This window comes from Podarcis vaucheri, assembly GCF_965113315.1.
Source record: "Podarcis vaucheri genome assembly, chromosome: 2".
Lineage (NCBI taxonomy): Eukaryota > Metazoa > Chordata > Lepidosauria > Squamata > Lacertidae > Podarcis > Podarcis vaucheri.
In genome coordinates, this window is record NC_138760.1 from 60623152 (window position 1) to 60642635 (window position 19484).

The 19484-nt window shown below is 42.5% G+C and overlaps 1 protein-coding gene across 4 annotated transcripts in view; it reads right to left on the minus strand.

Annotated features, from left to right (window-relative positions):
* Window positions 1–7040: 7040 nt before the first annotated feature.
* The window catches only part of RAD50 (RAD50 double strand break repair protein), a 35765-nt gene continuing 23321 nt past the window's right edge, over window positions 7041–19484 (minus strand). For all 4 annotated transcript variants that reach the window (XM_082210977.1, XM_082210974.1, XM_082210976.1 and 1 more), the window contains exons 21-26: window positions 18257–18384; window positions 16571–16795; window positions 12281–12366; window positions 11399–11541; window positions 8587–8720; window positions 7041–7430 (exon numbers count right to left, since the gene is read on the minus strand). In XM_082210977.1, the coding sequence (XP_082067103.1) occupies window positions 7244–7430; window positions 8587–8720; window positions 11399–11541; window positions 12281–12366; window positions 16571–16795; window positions 18257–18384 (903 nt within the window). In that variant the 3' untranslated portion in view covers window positions 7041–7243. The remainder of the gene's footprint in view (window positions 7431–8586; window positions 8721–11398; window positions 11542–12280; window positions 12367–16570; window positions 16796–18256; window positions 18385–19484) is intronic.

Genomic DNA, 19484 nt, shown 5'->3' on the forward strand with positions numbered 1-19484 from the left:
CATTCAGCTCTCACTTGTGGCTCTTAGAAGCTGTCAGCAAGCAACACCCCTGGAAACAGCTTTGACTTGCCAGCTAAACCAGGTGAGGGTAGCTGGTGGGTCTCAAACCCTCAGTGAATTAGGAATTTCCCCTGCATACAAAGACAGGCTCTGAGTAGATGAGAAGAATAGTGGGCCCCACCAGTTCTAGTTCAAGACTCTATCTCATACAGCACACCACATGCTGGCATGTTTGCACTCACAGATAAAATAGCAAAACAAATTGCATGTCTGTCTCCCAAACTTGCATAAAGTAAATATTTGGGAGGCATTTTAAGTCCTGGACATCCTCTTGGATGTCAAGATAGCATCCATGATACGATTAATGCCTGTTGGTTGGTTCATCAGCTGTATCTTCTTCTAGGAGCAGCAATGTAGCTAAATAATAATAATAATAATAATAATAATAATAATAATAATAATATTTATACCCCGCCCTTCTGGCTGGGTTTCCCTAGCTACTCTGTGCAGATCGCAGCATATATCAGAACATTCTAATACATCAGACATTAAAAACGTTTTGATACAGGGCTGCCTTCAGATGTCTTCTAAAAGTCAGGTAGTTAATTATTTCCTTGACATCTGGTGGGAAGGTGTTCCACAGGATGGGCGCCACTACCGAGAAGATCCTATGCCTGGTTCCCTGTAACATCACTTCTTGCAGTGAGGGAACCGCCAGAAGGCCCTCAGAGCTGGAGTTCAGTATCCGGGCTGAACGATGGGGGTTGAGACGCTCCTTCAGGTATACTGGGCTGAGGCCATTTAGGGCTTTAAAGGTCAGCACCAACACTCTGAATTGTGCTCAGAAACGCACTGGGAGCCAATGGTCCTCACGGCCACTCTGTCACCAGTACAGCTTCCCCATTCTGGATTAGTTGTAGTTTCTGGGTCACCTTCAAAGGCAGCCCCACGTAGAGTGCATTACAGTAGTCCAATCAGGAGATGCACCACTCTGGTGAGAGAGTCTGCGGGCAGATAGGGTCTCAGCCTGCGTACTGTGGAGCTGGTAGACAGCTGCCCTGGACACAGAATTGACTTGAGCCTCCATGGACATCTGTGAGTCCAAAATGACTCCCAGGCTGCACACCTGGACCATCAGGGGAAGAGTTACCCCTTTCAGGACCAGGGAGTCCCTCACACCTGCCCACACCCATTCCCCCGAAACAGTACTTCTGTCTTGTCAGGATTCAACCGCAATCTGTTAGCCGCCTTCCATCCTTCAGCTGCCTCCAGAAACTCACACAGGACCTTCACTGCCTTCACTGGTTCAAATTTGAAGGAGAGGTAGAGCTGGGTATCATACAGGTGAATGCCCAGCCCAACCCCCCTGATGATCTCTCCCATCAGCTTCATATAGACGTTAAAAAGCATGGGAGAGAGGACAGAGCCCTGAGGCACCCCACAAGTGAGAGCCCAGGGGTCTGAACACTCATCCCCCAACACCACTTTCTGGACATGGCCCAGAAGGAAGGAGCTGAACTACTGTACAACAGAAGATTTGAGTCTGGGTGATAGTTGATCATATTGGCCGGGTCCAAATATGTTTTTTTTTTTTAAGAAGTGGTTTAATAACAGCTTCTTTAAGCAGCTCTGGGAAGACTGTCTCACAGAGGGAGGCATTCACCACCCTGCAGTCCTTACCAGCTCGCTCACCCGGTCCTTCCCAGCTCGCTCTTATGAGCCAGGATGGGCAAGGTTCAAGAAACAGGTGGTCGGTTTCACTTGTCCAAGCAGCCTGTCCACATCCTCGGAGGTAACAGATTGGAATTGATCCCACACAATTTGACCAGACAGGAATCTAGCACTCTCCCACCCCAGCCCCACTACCACAGTGGAATCTACCTCTTCCCGAATCTGAGCAACTTTATCTGCAAAAAACTTTGCGAAACCATTCAGGAGATCTTTGGGTCTTCACCAGACCCCAATGGCGAAGGTGGTTCTGTTAGATTGTCGACCACCTGAAAGAGTCTCCTGCTGCTGTTTTCTGCTGATGCAATAGAGGCGGCAATGAAAGTCCTCTTCGCCGTCGCTATTGCCACTTGGTAGGCTTGACGTGGAGCTCTAACCCGTGTTTGGTCAGATTCAGAATGAATTTTATAATAATAGCGCTCTAGCCGTCTCAGTGATTATCCTTCACTAGTGCTCTAGCCGTCTCAGTGATTATCGCCCTCAGTTCCAAGGAAAGCCATGTGGCTGCCAGGGCTCTATGCAATCGGAGAGGGCGCTTCTATACTGTCATTCACAGTATAGTAAACCTTTCATTGGGACTACTACAACATGCTTTATGTATGTCTGATTTTGAATGGTGTTCAGTATACTGTGACCCAGTTGTTGATTTCAGCTAATTGTCATAATGCAATCGCCACATGTTTCTCTTCTGCAACATGATTGTAGCATAGCATTTTTAATGCTGCCCAAGATTAGCAAAATGAAAATGACCACACTGTGAGAAAAGAAAGTTGTTTCTTTATTTGGCTGTTATGGGGAGGGGGGAGAGAAAAGGAGCATGTCATTTTCAAAGATGCAACTTAATGTGGATATTGGTAGGAAACTGGAGTGTCAGTTATTAAAATAAACCACCATGGGACAAACAAGCAAGAGGTAGATAAAAGATTTTATCACAAAGTGACGCTTAAGAAAAAATGATGATACTAAACAAAAGAAATGGTTATGATAGTTCACGTAGCATGAGTGGAAGGCAGGTTCGTAGGAGCTAACGGAACCTCATTCTTAGAAGTTGCCCCAGGGATTTTACACGTATAAGCAAACTAAGAATTAGTAATTGGACTCGCCGTGTCAGCCAGAATACATGGGGTGGAAAGTTGTAGCATGAATTAGTTGTCTCTTCAAGTGGTGCTAATTATAAGTAACTTGGGCTTCTGATGCTCAGTGCAGTATAACTACCACTATTTTAAAAAATGGTAAAACTAATGTGTCATCAGATATCACTCACTAACGGTAGAGAAAGATTTGTAGACACAGATCCATCTAAAGCTGAGCACCAGCTGTATGGGTAAGGGATATGTGTGATCCCTTAGAAAGCAAATTTTAAAGGCTGGAATAAAGCTATAGTCAGGTCTTTGTATATGTGAAAAATGAATAACGTAAGAGAACTGATGGGTCAACCAAAGGCCAATCTAGCCTAACAGTCTGTTTCCCATAGTGGCCAATCAGGTGCCTATGGAAAACCCATGAACAGATATGAGACAATAGTTAGTTGGCATCCATTTGTCTTGGGGCACAATGGAGGAGCGTGCCTTTGGGGGTGAAGTCAAACTACTGAAAGGTTACAATGTGTCAGTAACTGGTATACAAAAGCATGGTGCCTCTGATTTTGAAGGTGGGGCAGGAGAGCTCAGTTGGTAGACCATGAGACTCTTAATCTCGATCTGCCTTATGTTGGGCAAAAAGATTCCTGCAATGCAAGGGGTTGGACTAGGATGACCTTTGTGGTTTCTTCCAACTTGACAATTCTATGGTCCATGAGGCAAGGTGAGGCAACTGCCTCACGTAGCAGGGTCCACAGGGGCGGAAGATCTGGCCTCCAATGAATGCATCACACAGCGCAGCTGGCGTGGCAGGAGTGTCAGAGACTGCTGTGACACTCCTTGGGAGGCTGGGTACACCTCCTCAACAGCTTGCAATGCTCCCCACTAGGAGCAGGGAGAGACCTTCATCAGAGCCTCCATTTTGCAAGGCCACTATGCAATGCTGCTGATGTCCCATCCCTAGGAGGAAATGGCAGAGGCTGTCCTCTGGGGTCTCCTGGGCTCTGCAACCACCCGGCATGATTCAGACTGGGCCTCTTTTTCCTTCGCAAAAGCCTTTGATTCCCACTTCAGCTGCTGGGCAAGAATGATTTGATTCCCCCACCGCATGTTTCTTGTGTAGATCTTTGCTCACTGGCATTTTCTGATTCGCCTCAGGTGCCAAAATGTCTTGGATCATCCACATTGTGGGTTTAATTGTGGAGTTTTAATGTGGATTTCAAGATGGAGAGGGGGAATTTCCACAACATCCTCTCGATCCAAGTGGACACCTGTACCGTCTCCCCACTAAACTTGATTTTCCCAAGTTAAGGATAACTTAACACCCACGTTGCTCGACTGTGGATGTACTGAAGTGAACTGTATAGGCAGGCTTTTTCTTGTTCTAAAGATGTATAGCGACATTTCACTGGGTGCTATTATCACACACCCAACTTCCATTTTGTTTCTATCAGCCCAAAGGAAACAGAAGTTATATTAACAATAAACATAAAATTTACTCTTGCAGGTATGAGAGGCAGGAAAGGAGCGGGAGAAGGAAGTGGCAGTCTTTCATGGGAGTGATACCACTGGAGCAACACACAACTATACACATGTAAGTATATTATTTTTGAGTGTAAATCTGATTTCCAACTTATGCTGGGTTAGGAAATACTGAGATCCTCAAATGTCTGGCCACTTCTCTTAATATGGAAGTTGCTGCAGCCCCCAGATATTTGGGTTGCTCTTTTTCACACCTTTCTCAGTTCTGCAATATCCTTCTCAAGTGTGATGGTCCGAACTGTAGAGTCTTCAAAGTGTGTTACATGCTTTAACTAAAACCACCCGATTCAAAGGAGGCCCCTTATTCATAAGCAGCCTGGTTTTTTTGGGGGGGGGGGAGGCTTGAAGGTATGCACCCAGTCCACACCTTTTGATGCCAGAATTTCCTGGGGCCGGCAGATAGTTCAATTGTCCCCTATGATTCCACAGGCAATAGAGTTATTATTGAGGGGAGGCTGAACAAAAAGTGTATATAGTATGAGGAAAATTGTACAGAGACGCTTGGCTTTCCTAGGTCAGGCCTACACAGGGGGGAAGAGCCTTAACCTGGGTGGAGTTTTGGGTAGAGGAGTACCCAACATGGTGCCCTTCAAGTTTTGGGACAAGTCACACTTGGCCACCAACCAAGCAGTATTACACGCCAGTGCCGTATTAAACCCTGTGAGAGGCCCCTAGGCAGTCTAAATCTCAGGGGGCCTCTCACAAATTATCTCAAAGCTTCTACTCAACTACTTGTGAATGTTCTACTAGGATCTGGCCTCTGTGGGAACTCGCCACACACTAACTCACAGAAAGCTTCATATCAGGTTTCTCATGTGAGCACTCTAGAGGGATAACATTGAACATCAGAAATTGTAATTTTCGTTCAAGATCAAATATTGTTTTGATCCGTTGTTGCAGAGGCCCTAAAAGGTGTGGGGTCAATAGGCTGCTGCTGCTCCTTACTCTGCCTACTTGGCAATCTGGCACTGTTACAAGCACCAATCAGCCAGAAAACCCTCTTACTTGTGGGCAGGCAGCAATTGCACCAAGAAAGATCAACTCAGATGAAGGAAAAATATATACAATCAGTCCAGGCAGGTAATAACCAGCCTCCCTGACCTGAGGGGTGATTGGTCCTATAGTAGGTCTGCTCCTACAGACCTAGACCAAAGAAAGCATTCCATATGGCTGGAAACTGACAGAATTCTGGTGTAATACGTGGAATAACTTGCAAGTAAGGACACATGCAAGGTCTGGAATTGTCCCTGATATGAAGCTAAAACAACATTCAGTTGCCTGCCTTACTGTTTAGTTTGGTTAACAGTCTTGCCTGCCTAGGAAAGTAGTTTGATGGTGGGAGTAAGTAATGTAAGAAGCAGGGATAGTCCACTCTAACTTTCCCCTTCCATTTTTGTTTTATAAAGATGATCTCAGAAGTATATTTTAGGAAGTACACAGTTAATACAAAGGGTTTTTTTTAGAAGAGTAATTCAGAACAATGGAACATTTTTTAAAATAGTCTGTATCAGTTCACAGGATGAAATTTTTGCATGAAAAATTGCACCCAAGTGCCTGTTGCTAAGTATCGTTTCATGTTAGCATGCACAGTATCTTGTAATCAGTGGTTAAATTTTGAAACCATGTGTTTCAATTCTTATTTTAGATGTATACCACAGGAAGTTTTAAAGTATAAGCAAATGATGTGGGCATTCAATAAGCTCACCGTGACACAATGAAACACATTAAGGAGAAATGCAAAGAAACTATACCACAAAATATCCAAATTATTATTATTAATGCCAAATGGGTCAAAGTTTGATAGAATGAAAAAGCTATTGAGAATTAGTTGACAAGTATTGCATCGTATGCTATAAAAAGGTATGGTATCGGTGGCAGACCTTGGTGTCTCAGATTTCAGGTGTGTCCTGTGTGACACCCTCTACTGCTTCTCACTCTCCGTTGGATTTCATAGTCGCAGTGCCTGCTGCAGTACCCCAGAAGGTCTGCGCCCAGTGCAACCAAACTGGCCATGCTCCCCTAGATCCGCCTTTGATAATAGGATGGAATATAGAAAGTTGTCTACATTAGATCTTTCAGCTGAGTGCTGACTACAATAGCTGGCAGTGAGTCCCCAGGGTTTCAGGCAGGAGTCTTTCCCAGCCCCATCTGGAGATGCCAGAGACTGCAGAGAACACTGGCAGGTTCTCTACCAGTGAGCCATGGTCAATGTTTCCCTGCAACACAATACATTACTCTGTGTAGTGCATCATCATGTACAGCAAGCAGAGGGCTACACTTTTAGCTTTGCCCCAACACCCCCAGTAATTACATGTTGTACAGTTGTCTGAGTAGAAAGCACAAAGCTTGAGCTCCTTCCTGCTCATGAGTAAGGGTTCTGTGTGATTTGGGTATCTCAACTGCACAGAGTTCACACACTGGGCATTCTGCTCATGCAACTTTGCACTATAGCGGCAATTTGGAGGGCAGAGATAGAGGTGCATCCCTGCTCCTTGGTCTACACCAGGCATCTCCAAACTCGGCCCTCCAGATGTTTTGGGACTACAACTTCCATCATCCCTAGCTAACAGGACCAGTGGTCAAGGATGATGCGAATTGTAGTCCCAAAACATCTGGAGGGCTGAGTTTGGGGATGCCTGGTCTACACACTTAGAAGACTCACACATGAGAAATAGTGAAAGAAGGCTTAGCTTCTAGAACACCACATTTCTGTGCTCAGAATTTTAATCTTAATTTCCCCTCTTTTCAATAATATAACTGTTTAATATAAATCAACCAGCTACACATGCAGCTAAAAATCTCCATCAGCAAGCATCTGATGCTATCCAAAAGTAGTTTTATTTTCACTCTATTATGTTTTGGATAAGTCCTGTATCACAAAAGCATTGCAAACTCTAATGAACATATGATTCCAAAGATGCAACGCTACATTTTACAATCTCAGAACACTGGTCAATGTTCTTTTTAATTCTGTAGAATTTCTCAACATATTCAGACCGACTCAATAGTTCCACAAAGTCTTCATCATGAGTTATAACAAGAAGTTGGAAGTTGCGTTGCTGGGATCTACTTTTGATTATCCTGTGGAAAATCAACATTTAGAATGTGTTAGTTTATAGCTGTCAACATCTTATATTTGCAGCTTTCTGTGCTGTTGCCACCCAGATTTTAATTGTTCCACTCATTTTTAAAGTTTATGATAATTTCATTTATACAACAGAAAGCTGTCCCTCAACAATACCCAACCCCTCTAATAACACAGCTACTAGAGAAAACAAATAAGTGAAATGGAATGAATGGAGAACAGAAAAAAGGGTGAGGAAAGCATAAGAAATACAGTGGTACCTCACAAGACGAATGCCTCGTAAGACGAAAAACTCGCAAGACAAAAGAGTTTTTCGTTTTTTGAGTTGCTTCGCAAGATGAATTTCCCTATGGGCTTGCTTCGCAAGACGAAAACGTCTTGCAAGTTTGTTTCCTTTTTCTTAAAACTGCATGAAGAGGTGCAGTTGCGACTTGACCGTGCTTCGCAAGACGAAAAATTCGCAAGGCGAAAAAACTTGCAGAACGAATTAATCCCTTCTTGCGAGGCACCACTGTACACAGAACCAATTTGAGGTGACTAACACACCTGTTGATCAGATGGCAGAGAAAAATGTCTGAATTGACCCAGTAGCCTAAATTATTGTTTGATCTTTTAAATTTCTGGATTAGGGTTTACATGTTTTTTTTTGGGGGGGGGACACATACATGCTTCCAGGTTCTTCCACACTTTTCCCTATAGCAACAGTTGCTTCATCTGTAGAGCAGTCCATTCTGGGTGCTCTTTCCTTTGTAAGTGATTCCTCCATAATCTAACTTTTGGGCAATTAAAACTACACTGTGTTAAGCTTTGTATTAAGCAGGGAGACAAACCTTTTCTCAAGTGAGAGTTGCAAGTGTTCATAAAAGGATATAACTAGGACAATCAAAATAATTATTCTGGCAAGATATGGGGGATTTATAGAGCACTTTCAATTTGCTTTAGGACTCAATTTGGTGTGAATAAAGTGGAGTATAATAGAGGAAGACTCCGCCGACATCTCTATTGCTGTTCAAAATTACCATGCAAATGAAGCAGCAGAGATGCATTACAAGGGCATTCCTCAGGACTGGGCCAGACTGACTAATTGCTTTTCACTAATGCTTTCCCACCTAGGTTCCCACAGGCTTCTTGGTAAAATCTACAGATACTTACTCCACTAAGGCATGCGCAAGAGATTCAATATTCTCCCGATCAAGATTGGTGGTGGGCTCATCCAGTGCAAGAATGCCACAGTTGAGACAAAAGGATTCTGCTAGAGCAAGGCGGATAATGAGGGAAGCAAGAACCTACAACCAAAAGTAAAAGGCAACCGTTCAAGTAAGTTAACCAAAACTCAAACGCTTCTAAAAGCACCATGATGGCAACACCATATCTGGACTCTATAATGCCTGTAACATGACTGAATGCTGCCCTGAATAAAATCTTCCCTTCACATAGAAAACTAGCATGTCAGGAAGGATTCTAGCCTAACTTTCATCCTGACATGTGCGTTTTCAATGTAGATTTTTTTTTTAAATGTATGAACGATCACTAATGTGAATTTTTTACTGCCTGAAAATATAAGTACAGTGGTGCCCCGCAAGACGAATGCCTCGCAAGACGGAAAACCCGCAAGACGAAAGGGTTTTCTGTTTGCGAGTTGCTTCGCAAGTCGAATTTCCCTATGGGCTTGCTTCGCAAGAAGAAAGCCCATAGGTAAATCTCCGGGGACCTCTTTTAAATGCTGGCGGTGGGGAGCAAAGCCTCCCCTCCCCTCCGGCCTTCAGAAGAGGTCCAGGAAGGCCGGCGGGGGCCGAAATGCTTTGCTCCCCACCGCCAGCATTTTAAAAGCAGTCCGGGATAGCAGGGAAGCGCTTCCCGCTCTCCCGGACGGCTTTTGAAGGCAGGCGGGGGAGGGAGCAAAGACTTTCGCCCCCTGCCCGCCTTCAGAAGAGGTCCAGGACCTCTTCTGAAGGCTGGCGGGGGGCGAAAGTCTTTGTCCCCCCTGCCTGCCTTCCCAGAGGCTTTTAAATCGCCCCGGACAGCAGAGAAGTCCTCCGCTGTCCCGGGGCGATTTTAAAATGCCGCCCGCCAGCATTTTAAGATCGCCCCGGACAGCGGAGAAGTCCTCCGCTGTCCCGGGTTTTTTTAAAATGCTGGGGGTGGGAAGAAAAGCCCTTGTCCCCCCCCCCCAGCCTTCAGAAGAGGTCGGGGGACAGACTGTCCCCGGACCTGGTCTGAAGGCGGTTTCCATAGGAACGCATTGATTGATTTTCAATGCATTCCTATGGGAAACCGTGCTTCGCAAGACGAAAAACTCGCAGAACGAATTAATTTCGTCTTGCGAGGCACCACTGTATAGGACAAAGGGTTGCCATCTGACAAGAATTAAATAAATTCTAAATTCTAATTCAAGAATTCTAAATGGATTCAAGTGCTTCTCTTTATTTAGCTGATAAAAATGGGCAAACTTTTTTTAGAAAACAAACATACAAAATAGAATCGTAAGGTAAAGCAACTAAAAAGTTAAGTAGCCAACAAAAAAAATCAGAAAATGCCATATAAAAGCTATTACTAACTTTAATGCGGGTATATTCTAACATATCAATTGCTATTAGCCATGATTGTTGTGTGATACCTCCAGTATTGGAGGTAGTATGCCTTGGAATACCAGTTGCTAGGGGAACACGAGTTGATGAATGCGCTTGTGCTCATGTAGCAGTGGTCTGCGAGGAGGGAGCACAGGCAGGACAAGGTTATACACCTGGCTTCTCAACACCGAATGTCACTGCTGCGTAATGAAAGATGAAGGAATGGGTTGCTTAGCACAGTGCTGGGCATGGAGCCAATCCAATGTTCCTGCCACCACATCGAACTTCCCATACCTTGTCCCTCCCTCTTGGCAGGGTGAAGTGATGCTTTGTGTTGCGAAGACAGGCGCACAAACCTACCCTTCCTGTACTGCTCTGCTAACTGATGCTGTCTGGTTGCCTGCTGTTAGAACAGGATGCTGGACTGGATAGTTCTTTGGTACGATCCGGCAGGGCTCTGTGTTCTTACATACTGCCATTAGCTTTCCCTTCCTAGATTATATTTATCACCTTGAGTAGAGTGCTTCAGAAGATGTAATACAGTAATACCTCCATGAATGTCTGCCTTGTCTAGCATCCATTCCGGCGAAAATCCGAGGCAAATCGGGAAGTACCGGAACGGTTTACTTCCAGGTTTGCCACTCACGCATGCGCAGAAGCGCAAACCGCTCTGTGCAGACGCAGTGCTTTACCCTGCATCCTTTTCGTCTAGTGGTCAGGGCTCCAGAACAGATCCCGGTCGCAAAACAAGGTACGACTGTACTAAAAAAGTTTTACCTAACGAATTTTAATCCTTCGAATATCCCCTCCTCCCAGAGAACAGAGAAGGGAAGCAGGACATCCTGCCCATTTTCCAGGTGAGAACGCATGCAACTATTGCATTTCCTGCAGGTCTTCCAATAGATTCCCTTCCATTTCAAGCATTTCATGTATTCACATTTCTTTGGCAGCTGTGATTGTGGGTTACAATAGATAGGTCTAAAAGAGGTTTGAGTGGCACCCTTTCATCATCAGCCAAACCAAGATTCAGCCATCATGAGTCATTAGTCTGGCTGATATCTGAAGTCAAGTGTGGATGGAAACATGAGAAAACTGCAGTTTACCCTTCTGGCAGGTACTACATAACTACAGTGAGTGTGTGTGCCTTATCATCTGGGAAAATGTCTCCCTGCCCAATGTGCTGCATCTCCCCACCCCTCAATGATATTAACCTCTAGTTCTATTCTTCCATCTTCTCCACAATCAGATGCAAGTGACAAAGTGAACCAGGCTGTGGAAATTTATGCCGTAATAATTTGTTGAATAAAAATGCAAAATATATTTTGACTGTGCATGTATCATATGAAACCCAACATATCCTATGCACTGGCATCCAAACAAGTGTTGTTACCTACCTTTTGTCCAGCACTACATCTGCCCCTCATATCTAGAGCAGTGTCTCCCTTTATCATTACTACTCTGTAATTGTAACTCCTCCTCTTGTCAGCAGCAGAAACATTCTCATCTGCATCAGATCTAATTTCTATATATTCAATATCTGCATGGAAAAGAAAGCAGTTTCACTACAGTTAGTTGCCAAATCAATAGATTTGTTGGCCTTGAAGCAGCTAAACTTTCTTTAGTCCATTCTTCTTCACAGAGGCATGATGTACAATACCCAAACATTCTTAAGCAATTAGCTTCATAATCCAGATAAGCAGGGCTATAGGCAAGCCTGTTAGATTGATGAATTACATCTCTAGTACTAAATGGAGGAACACTGGCAGAATGAACAGAGCCCTAGTTACATATCACAAAAAGAAAGAAGGAATGATCAAGATGTACCACGACATCAGTGACTCTATGAGAAAGGAATATATTTAGCAGGATAAACCAAGACGACTCAAGCAGGATTAACCATGCTACTTTTTATAGGGAGTTTAGTTTATTAGATTTATTTATTGCTTCCCAGAGCCAAAGTAATCCTGAAGCCATTTACAGAAAAGATAGACTCTAAAATACAAGTCACAGTAATGCAACCATTACCAATATAACCCTTTCCAGGCCCCAATTAGAATTCTTATTTGTAATTTAAGAGAGGACTCTTTTTTCCCTATCCAGAAAAAAAGTCCATAATGATTATAAGGAATGTTAATTCTAAATATGTTTTGATTTTTGTTCTGATTTTCCACGTATTTTTGTTTTTGAGTAAATGTTTACCTGTCCTGAATCTTTAAGAAAATGCATAATATAGTATAAATCTACACAAAAAGGATTAAGAAGAAATACTTTGGTACCTTGCCCCCTGTAAGTGCTTCGCCAAAGGTCACGAATTATCTTGTTTATTTCTTCCATCTTCATGCTGTGAAATGTCATTATTGCTCTAAAAGAAAAGAAAAACCACAGCTCATTATGCTCCTTCCATCAGACTTCACTTTCTTTCTACCCTAGGCATACAGGTTTTGTGCTACAGTACTTGAAAAATAAAAGATGTATGCATCACATGGATGAATCTATAAATTCTCTTGTGATCACTTTTTTTTATTTATTAAATTTATATCCTACTACTCCTCACAAGAGGGGACGCAGGTGGCTCTGTGGTCTAAACCACAGAGCCTAGGGCTTGCCGATCAGAAGGTCGGTGGTTTGAATCCCCGTGACGGGGTGAGCTCCTGTTGTTCGGTCCCTGCTCCTGCCCACCTAGCAGTTCGAAAGCACATCCAGTGCAAATAGATAAATAGGTACCGCTCCGGCGGGAAGATAAACGGCGTTTCCATGCGCTGCTCTGGTTCACCAGAAGCAGCTTAGTCATGCTGCCACATGACCCAGAAGGTTTCTGCGGACAAACACCGGCTCCCTTGGCCTACAGAGCGAGATGAGTGCCCAACCCCAGAGTCGTCTGCAACTGGACCTAACGGTCAGGGGTCCCTTTACCTTTACCTATTCCTCACAAGGGAACTCATTTAAATCACATTAGCATAAATTTTGCTTCTATTCTGGTATAAAGACTTTCTTGCTGATAGAACCCAAACTTATTAATGCCACATTTTTTATTTTGAGGTAACTGATCTAAAATTAAATATAATAAATCCCATGAGACTTTTGCCAATCATTGCTGCAAACAAAGGTAGGTGTGGAATGGATCTAAGTGTTCCTCTCTATAAGGAACTGTGGCTGAAATATTTAGGTAGGTAAATGTCTATAAGATGGGCCAGGGTAGCATCACAGGAAGAAACAAATTAGAAGTTCATATTAAGTGCAATTTAGAATTACTGCTAAAATATGGAAACTTTGTATCTTTGAAAAATGGCAGATACAAAGGAATTAAACCAGGAAAGCTAGAATAGTGGAGTTTTTTTAATAATTAAAATAAAGTAAAGCACATGAACAGAAATTGCTATGAAATTCGTTGATCTAGTAGTGGTTTATTAAAAGACCCTAAATTTCTTAATAGTGTATAGTGTGTTTGTCTTTTATAACTCCCGAGGTTTTCTACTGTGTGTGAGCTTGGCTTGCATTTTAAAACTTTGTGTTCACAGTGGCTGAACTTTGGATTTATGCCCTTCTGAGGCTCTATATGGAATATAAAAGGCTATAAAAAGTATGGGCAATGTACATGCAAACCCAAAGTTAAAAAAATGGAGTTTAAGCATCCCATTCCTAAGAGGAAGATGGGGATGCAAGATAATCTCTGAATTTACATCATATCTAATTACGCCAACAGAAGACTGAGAATATTAATCATGTAGATTTATTCACTGACAAATTCTCATTCCAATCTAGATACTAATCCACAGATCAAGGCGTACGTGCATAGCTACGCACATATAGCTCCTACACAAAAGGCCTTTTTGTTGTTGACTTTGCTAGGTGAGTAATCCTGCACGCACTCAAGTCTGCATTGTGCACACAGAACTTCCTCCAACACCAGTCAACAAATTCCTGATGTGTAGAAGCTTCATTGTGCTTTGTAACACCTGGATCAGGTGAACCATGCATCGTTTTTTCCATTGAATGCTTCAAAAGGTGCCAGACCTAGAAAGTCATCTAGATGCTACATCTTTTGTAACAGGAGCACTAGAGGTCAAGAGGAAAGACATATAACAGAAAGCGGTAGCTTGGCATGGAACACCTTTGGTCTTTATACCAAGAAATATTACTTTCATTATACTTATTAGTTATATTTAGTCATAACTTCCATTATAGTAAAGCTTCATATAGCAGCTCTCCATTTGATAACATCAAATTTGTTTAATGTTGAGTCATGGTTATTTTTTGCTGGTGAACTGAGTTGCACATTTGAGTGCATCAGATAAGGATGCAGAAAAAGAAGCAAATGTTACCTCTTATCATGTTTGGAGGGAGGAAACAACCCATGGCAATAAAAGATGCTATGTTTTTCGAAAAAGGAAAAGGGGAAAAAAAGGCAGGAGGCCTAATATTATATTTCCCGCCTTCGTACGTTACCTCTTTCCTTTTGCGCTGTGTGAAAACATTATCACTTGCTACATCTTTAAGCAGTTTAAGAATATGGTTTGTAGCGTTTGCATGCTATAGTAGCCAGGGTTGTCCTCTTTAATTTATTGTAGCATTGCAAACTGATCAGTTCTCACAGTGCCACAGCAAACAAGGGAGGGTCTTCCCAATTCCCACAGCTCAGAAATATCCCCAGGCCATTCAGAGAGGCTTTTTGGGGAGAGGGGACAGGAAAGCCTCCTTCCTTCCTTTCAGGTTCTCAGGTGAAAGCCGCATAACGGAGGTGCCAAACTAACATATGTGGGGTGGACCTAGAGGCATCCACAGAAAATGTCCTCTCCCAGGCCACTCCTCTCCACAAAAAGAGAAAAAGCTTCTAAGGGTGGTGGAACTATCAAGAGGTAAAGGGACCCCTGACCATTAGGTCCAGTCGTGTCTGAGGTTGCAGCGCTCATCTCACTTTATTGGCCGAGGGAGCCGGCATACAGCTTCCGGGTCATGTGGCTAGCATGACTAAGCCATTTCTGGCAAACCAGAGCAGCACACAGAAATGCCGTTTACCTTCCCGCCGGAGCGGTACCTATTTATCTACTTGCACTTTGACGTGCTTTCAAACTGCTAGGTTGGCAGGAGCAGGGACCGAGCAACGGGAGCTCACCCTGTCGCGGGGATTCGAACCGTCGACCTTCTGATCAGCAAGTCCTAGGCTCTGTGGTTTAACCCACAGCACCACCCACGTCCCTTATCAAGAGGTACCTATCTGCTAATCTGAAATGGTATGTAGAGAAAGAGGGGGCCTTTCAGTTACTTGAGACCTAACTCATTTAAGGGCTTTAAAAACTGGCATGAGCACCTTGAACTGGAAATGAACTGGGGGAAAGTGAAGCTGTTTTAAAACAAAGGTTGTATTAGTTCTAAACAGAGCTCTGATCAGTCAAATGGCTGCTGCATTTTGGACCAGTTGCAATTATTAAATGTGGAAATTACTGGGGCATAGCCTCATCATCTCTGTCCAAAAGGGACCATAAATGGCAAACCAGCTGAGCTGGAAAATGACCTCCTAGCCACAGAGGCCACCCAAGCCTCCAGTGACAATGTTGAATCCAGCAGCGCCTCCATGCCATGAACCTGCTTATTCTACGGGAGTGCAACCTCAACCAGGGCAGGCCATCTTCCTACCTCCAAGACTCAAAAACTTGGGACACAGAACACCTCTGTCTTTTCAAGATTCAGCTCCAGTTTATTGGCCCACATCCGGCCCATCCACTACCCCAGGCACCAGTCTAACATCACAACTGCATCTCCCAATTCAGATGGAACACACAGAGAGAATGGGACCTGGCTACATATTGGTGACACATCACTCCAAAGCACCTGATGACAGCTCCCAGTGGCTTCATATAGATGTTAAGTGTAATGGGATTCTAAATGGAATTCTATGGGACACCACAGGACAACTCACATAGTGCTGAACAGTAATCTCCTATAACTATCTGGAAATGGCCCTGAAGGTAGGAGCAGAACCACTGAATTACAGTGCCCCTCAACTTTCCCAAGACCCTCCAGAAAGATACTTAGTCAACAGTATCAAAGGTCACACTCCCCCCTCATGTCTTTCCTGACAGATGTCATAAACCAGGGCAACCACAGTGGTTTCAATGCCATGACTGGGCCTACACTGTATACACTAATAGCATTAAAGTGAACATATTTTCCTAGACACGTAAGCAGAATTCAAATTCTCGTAAACGGAAGAGATTCTTTTCCTCACTGGTTTCTGATTATATGTAAATAAGCTCTCCATTATCAAAAGGAAATCTTAAGGCTGCAAATTTGCTAGTGTATGTCTGCTTGGCAAAATGACACATAACTGCATGTCAACAATTTAAATGTAACATTTTTAAAAATGTATTCACCTTCATCCCAAATTCTGAAGGCTAGGAGTAACATTTATAGATACCGATAGGCAAGACAATAAAATATACCTACTGTCTTGCCTCTCAGGAATAAGGGGATTAAAAATTCAGCCTGCTAAATTTTAAAGCTCTCCTTGGGGAGATAATTGATTAATTGATAGTTACCAAAGCCAACATGCTATTTAAACAACTCACTGATCCAGTGCTTTGTAGTAAATGTCCAGATCCTTGTTTGCCAACTCCGTTGTTCTCATGTCAATCATCATTTCTTTGTATTTTTTCTCAGCATCTTTAAACTGTGATTCTCTCAGCTCTCTCTTAAATCTAAGGATTTCTTCCTCAAATCCATGCTGTCGACCAAGCGCCAAGCTTTCTTTTCTTTTCAATTCTTCTATTTTTTCCTCTAAATGCTGTCGGTCCCTGTCAAGTAGAAGTTAATATACAGCTTTGTTATCTATTATAGTGGTAAACAGAAAGTGCTTGATGTTGTTTATAATAACTTAACCAAGCCACAAAGAGGGAAAGCGAAAAGGATGGAAATAAATGGCAGTGCCAATGAGTCTCAGTTGGGCCTAAAATATTTAGACAGATTTGCTGGGTGGCATTCAAAGATGGGGGGGGGGGACGGGGACTGTCAGCAGAACAGGGAGGAAAGGAGGGCGGGAATTTCCAGCAATCTTTCCCACCTTTTGCATGCAATGCCCTGCATCCCCTCTACATTTGCTCTATAAGATTGGGGACCATCTAGTTTTACAGGGACATGGGATCTTGCTCCTCATCCCACTGGATTACACCCATGGAGAATTAGTCTATCAGTGGCTTTTAGCTATCAACCTTAACTGGAAATTCCAACACCAGAGGCAGCACAGCTCTTAATATCAGCTGCTGAGAAAAATGTGGGGGGGGGGGAGGCTGTTATAAAGAATGATAAGCATAAATGTCTCTAGCAAGCCTGCTAGGTTAAATACACAGGTTGGTCATGGTGCTTCTGCTTCATTAGGGTTCCTAACTTACGAGAGACATGGTTAAATAATGCAAGATGCATTTTAAACGTGACACATGCCCTGCTTTTGGGCATCTATCCATGGGCATCTATCTGGCCACCGCTAAAGAAAAGACACTGGATTAAAGCCCTATTCAGTTATTCGCATGACGGAGCAAGACAATTTCAAAGGGACTGCGTCTTTAGACCTTCACCTATTGTTGCATGGTTAGTCCCTTGTTCCCATTTGGTCAGGGCAAACACCGGTAGTGGGAAGCCTTCTGTATTTGCTTAGGCTCCCCCACAAGAGACAGAATCTTCTATGATCAGGGTTCTAGAACCAGTAATACTACTATTATATTCTTAGAGTACCAAAGATGCAATATTTGTGCACTTTTAGCCATTTTTTTTAAAAAACCCAACCTATCTGAGGCATTAGGGCATAATCAAACCCATTGAGTTACACTGTGAGAATAAGGAAGCCTAGTACTGAGGACAGATTAAAGAGGTCAAGTGTGATCGTGCATAAATTTAGGTGTTTACAGGTGAATTTGACTTAGAAAGTATCACCAGAAGCTTGCCAAAAGTAGTTCACATGGTGCATGCTAGCCTATTATTTAAAACCACTCTTCTCAGTATAATCAAATTGCTTATGCTGTAGTTGCTACAAGGTTGACCACAGCATACAAAACTAGAAACTTAGATTATCTAAGCAAAGGAGAAAAAAAGTTTGGTCTACACGAAAAGTATCTATCAAGATATGGTGAATATGCAAATACTTGTGGACTACTAGCTAGGACCAAGTATGGAAAAGTGGTAAATATGCAAATAATTAAGGTCTACTGCTTTGCAATTAAGAAATTATTATTTTTTCTTTTAAAAGGAAGTTCAGAAGATACCTTTTCAGTTGTGGGACTTCCATTTCCCCCATCTCCTTCAAATATTGCTTTATACTATTTTCAACTTCTTTTAGATCTTCATTTCTTTTTCTTAAAGTAAGGTTATCTTCTAACCACCGCTCCTGAATCTAAATTCAAATAAAATATATTAGTGAGTTAATCATCATCATTTTGTGCCATGACTATTTGAGAAGAGAGTTGGAGGGGATTTCAAAGACAGTCCGGTTAACTACAATGCCAGTGCAGGAAATCCACTACTACAGCATCTCTGAATAAAGCATGAGCTGTAGTTAAAAATGAGCTATGTATTTACTATACAAAATGTAGCAGTGTTTTGTTTTCAATCACCACTGTACTTGTATTTTAATTGGTACTTTTAGCTGCAATCTTATACATTTAACTGAGAGTAATCACCAATGAAAAACAACAGATATTACTTCACAGAATTGGTATTTCAGTAATTTTAACTAAAATCAGAGTTGAACCCTAACATCTGACAAGCAAAAAGAACAAAGTCTTATAAATGATAATTAAAAACAACCATACCAATCCAGAAAGTTATGTAAAAAGATTACTGTTTTGTCACCTGCCTCAGCCTTTGGGATGGGGCATTTAAAAAAATATATACAGATATGAAAGTCTTTTAAATTCCCAAAAGGAAAATGGTAGCAGAACCTCAAAATCTAATTGAATTAATGTGAAATAACCTCTTGTTTAGAAAGAACGTACTTTACAAGAAGCACTGAGTAGATAAAAAATGTAGTATGATAACTTGAGATACAGTGGTGGCTAATTCAAAGGTCAAATGTAAAAGATTCCTGGTTCAGGGTGAATGAAATGCTGCTTTATTTATTGCTACATATTCAATTTAATGTGCTGTTCATGCCCACCCCCTCTTTAAGATATAGAAATAACCAAAGAATAATGTGGGTTGATAACATATGATGCTAGTATACCTACAGATGAATACGTAGCATGACATATGTCATCGGACCCAGTAAAAGAATTTGACAGAGCAGGTGGAACTGGCACAAGGAAGGATAAGTTCCTTAGCTCCTTGATTTGCAGTGCTGAATTGGGCTTCTTGGGGATATTAGTGAGTAGCAATCACATGTTCTGGAGCAATGTGTCAGCAAGCCAGATTTCCCTATTATGGGATTTTTTTAAATATAACATTGAAAAAATATTTTGTAATGTCACAAGTTAAATTGTTATGCTAACTGGTCAA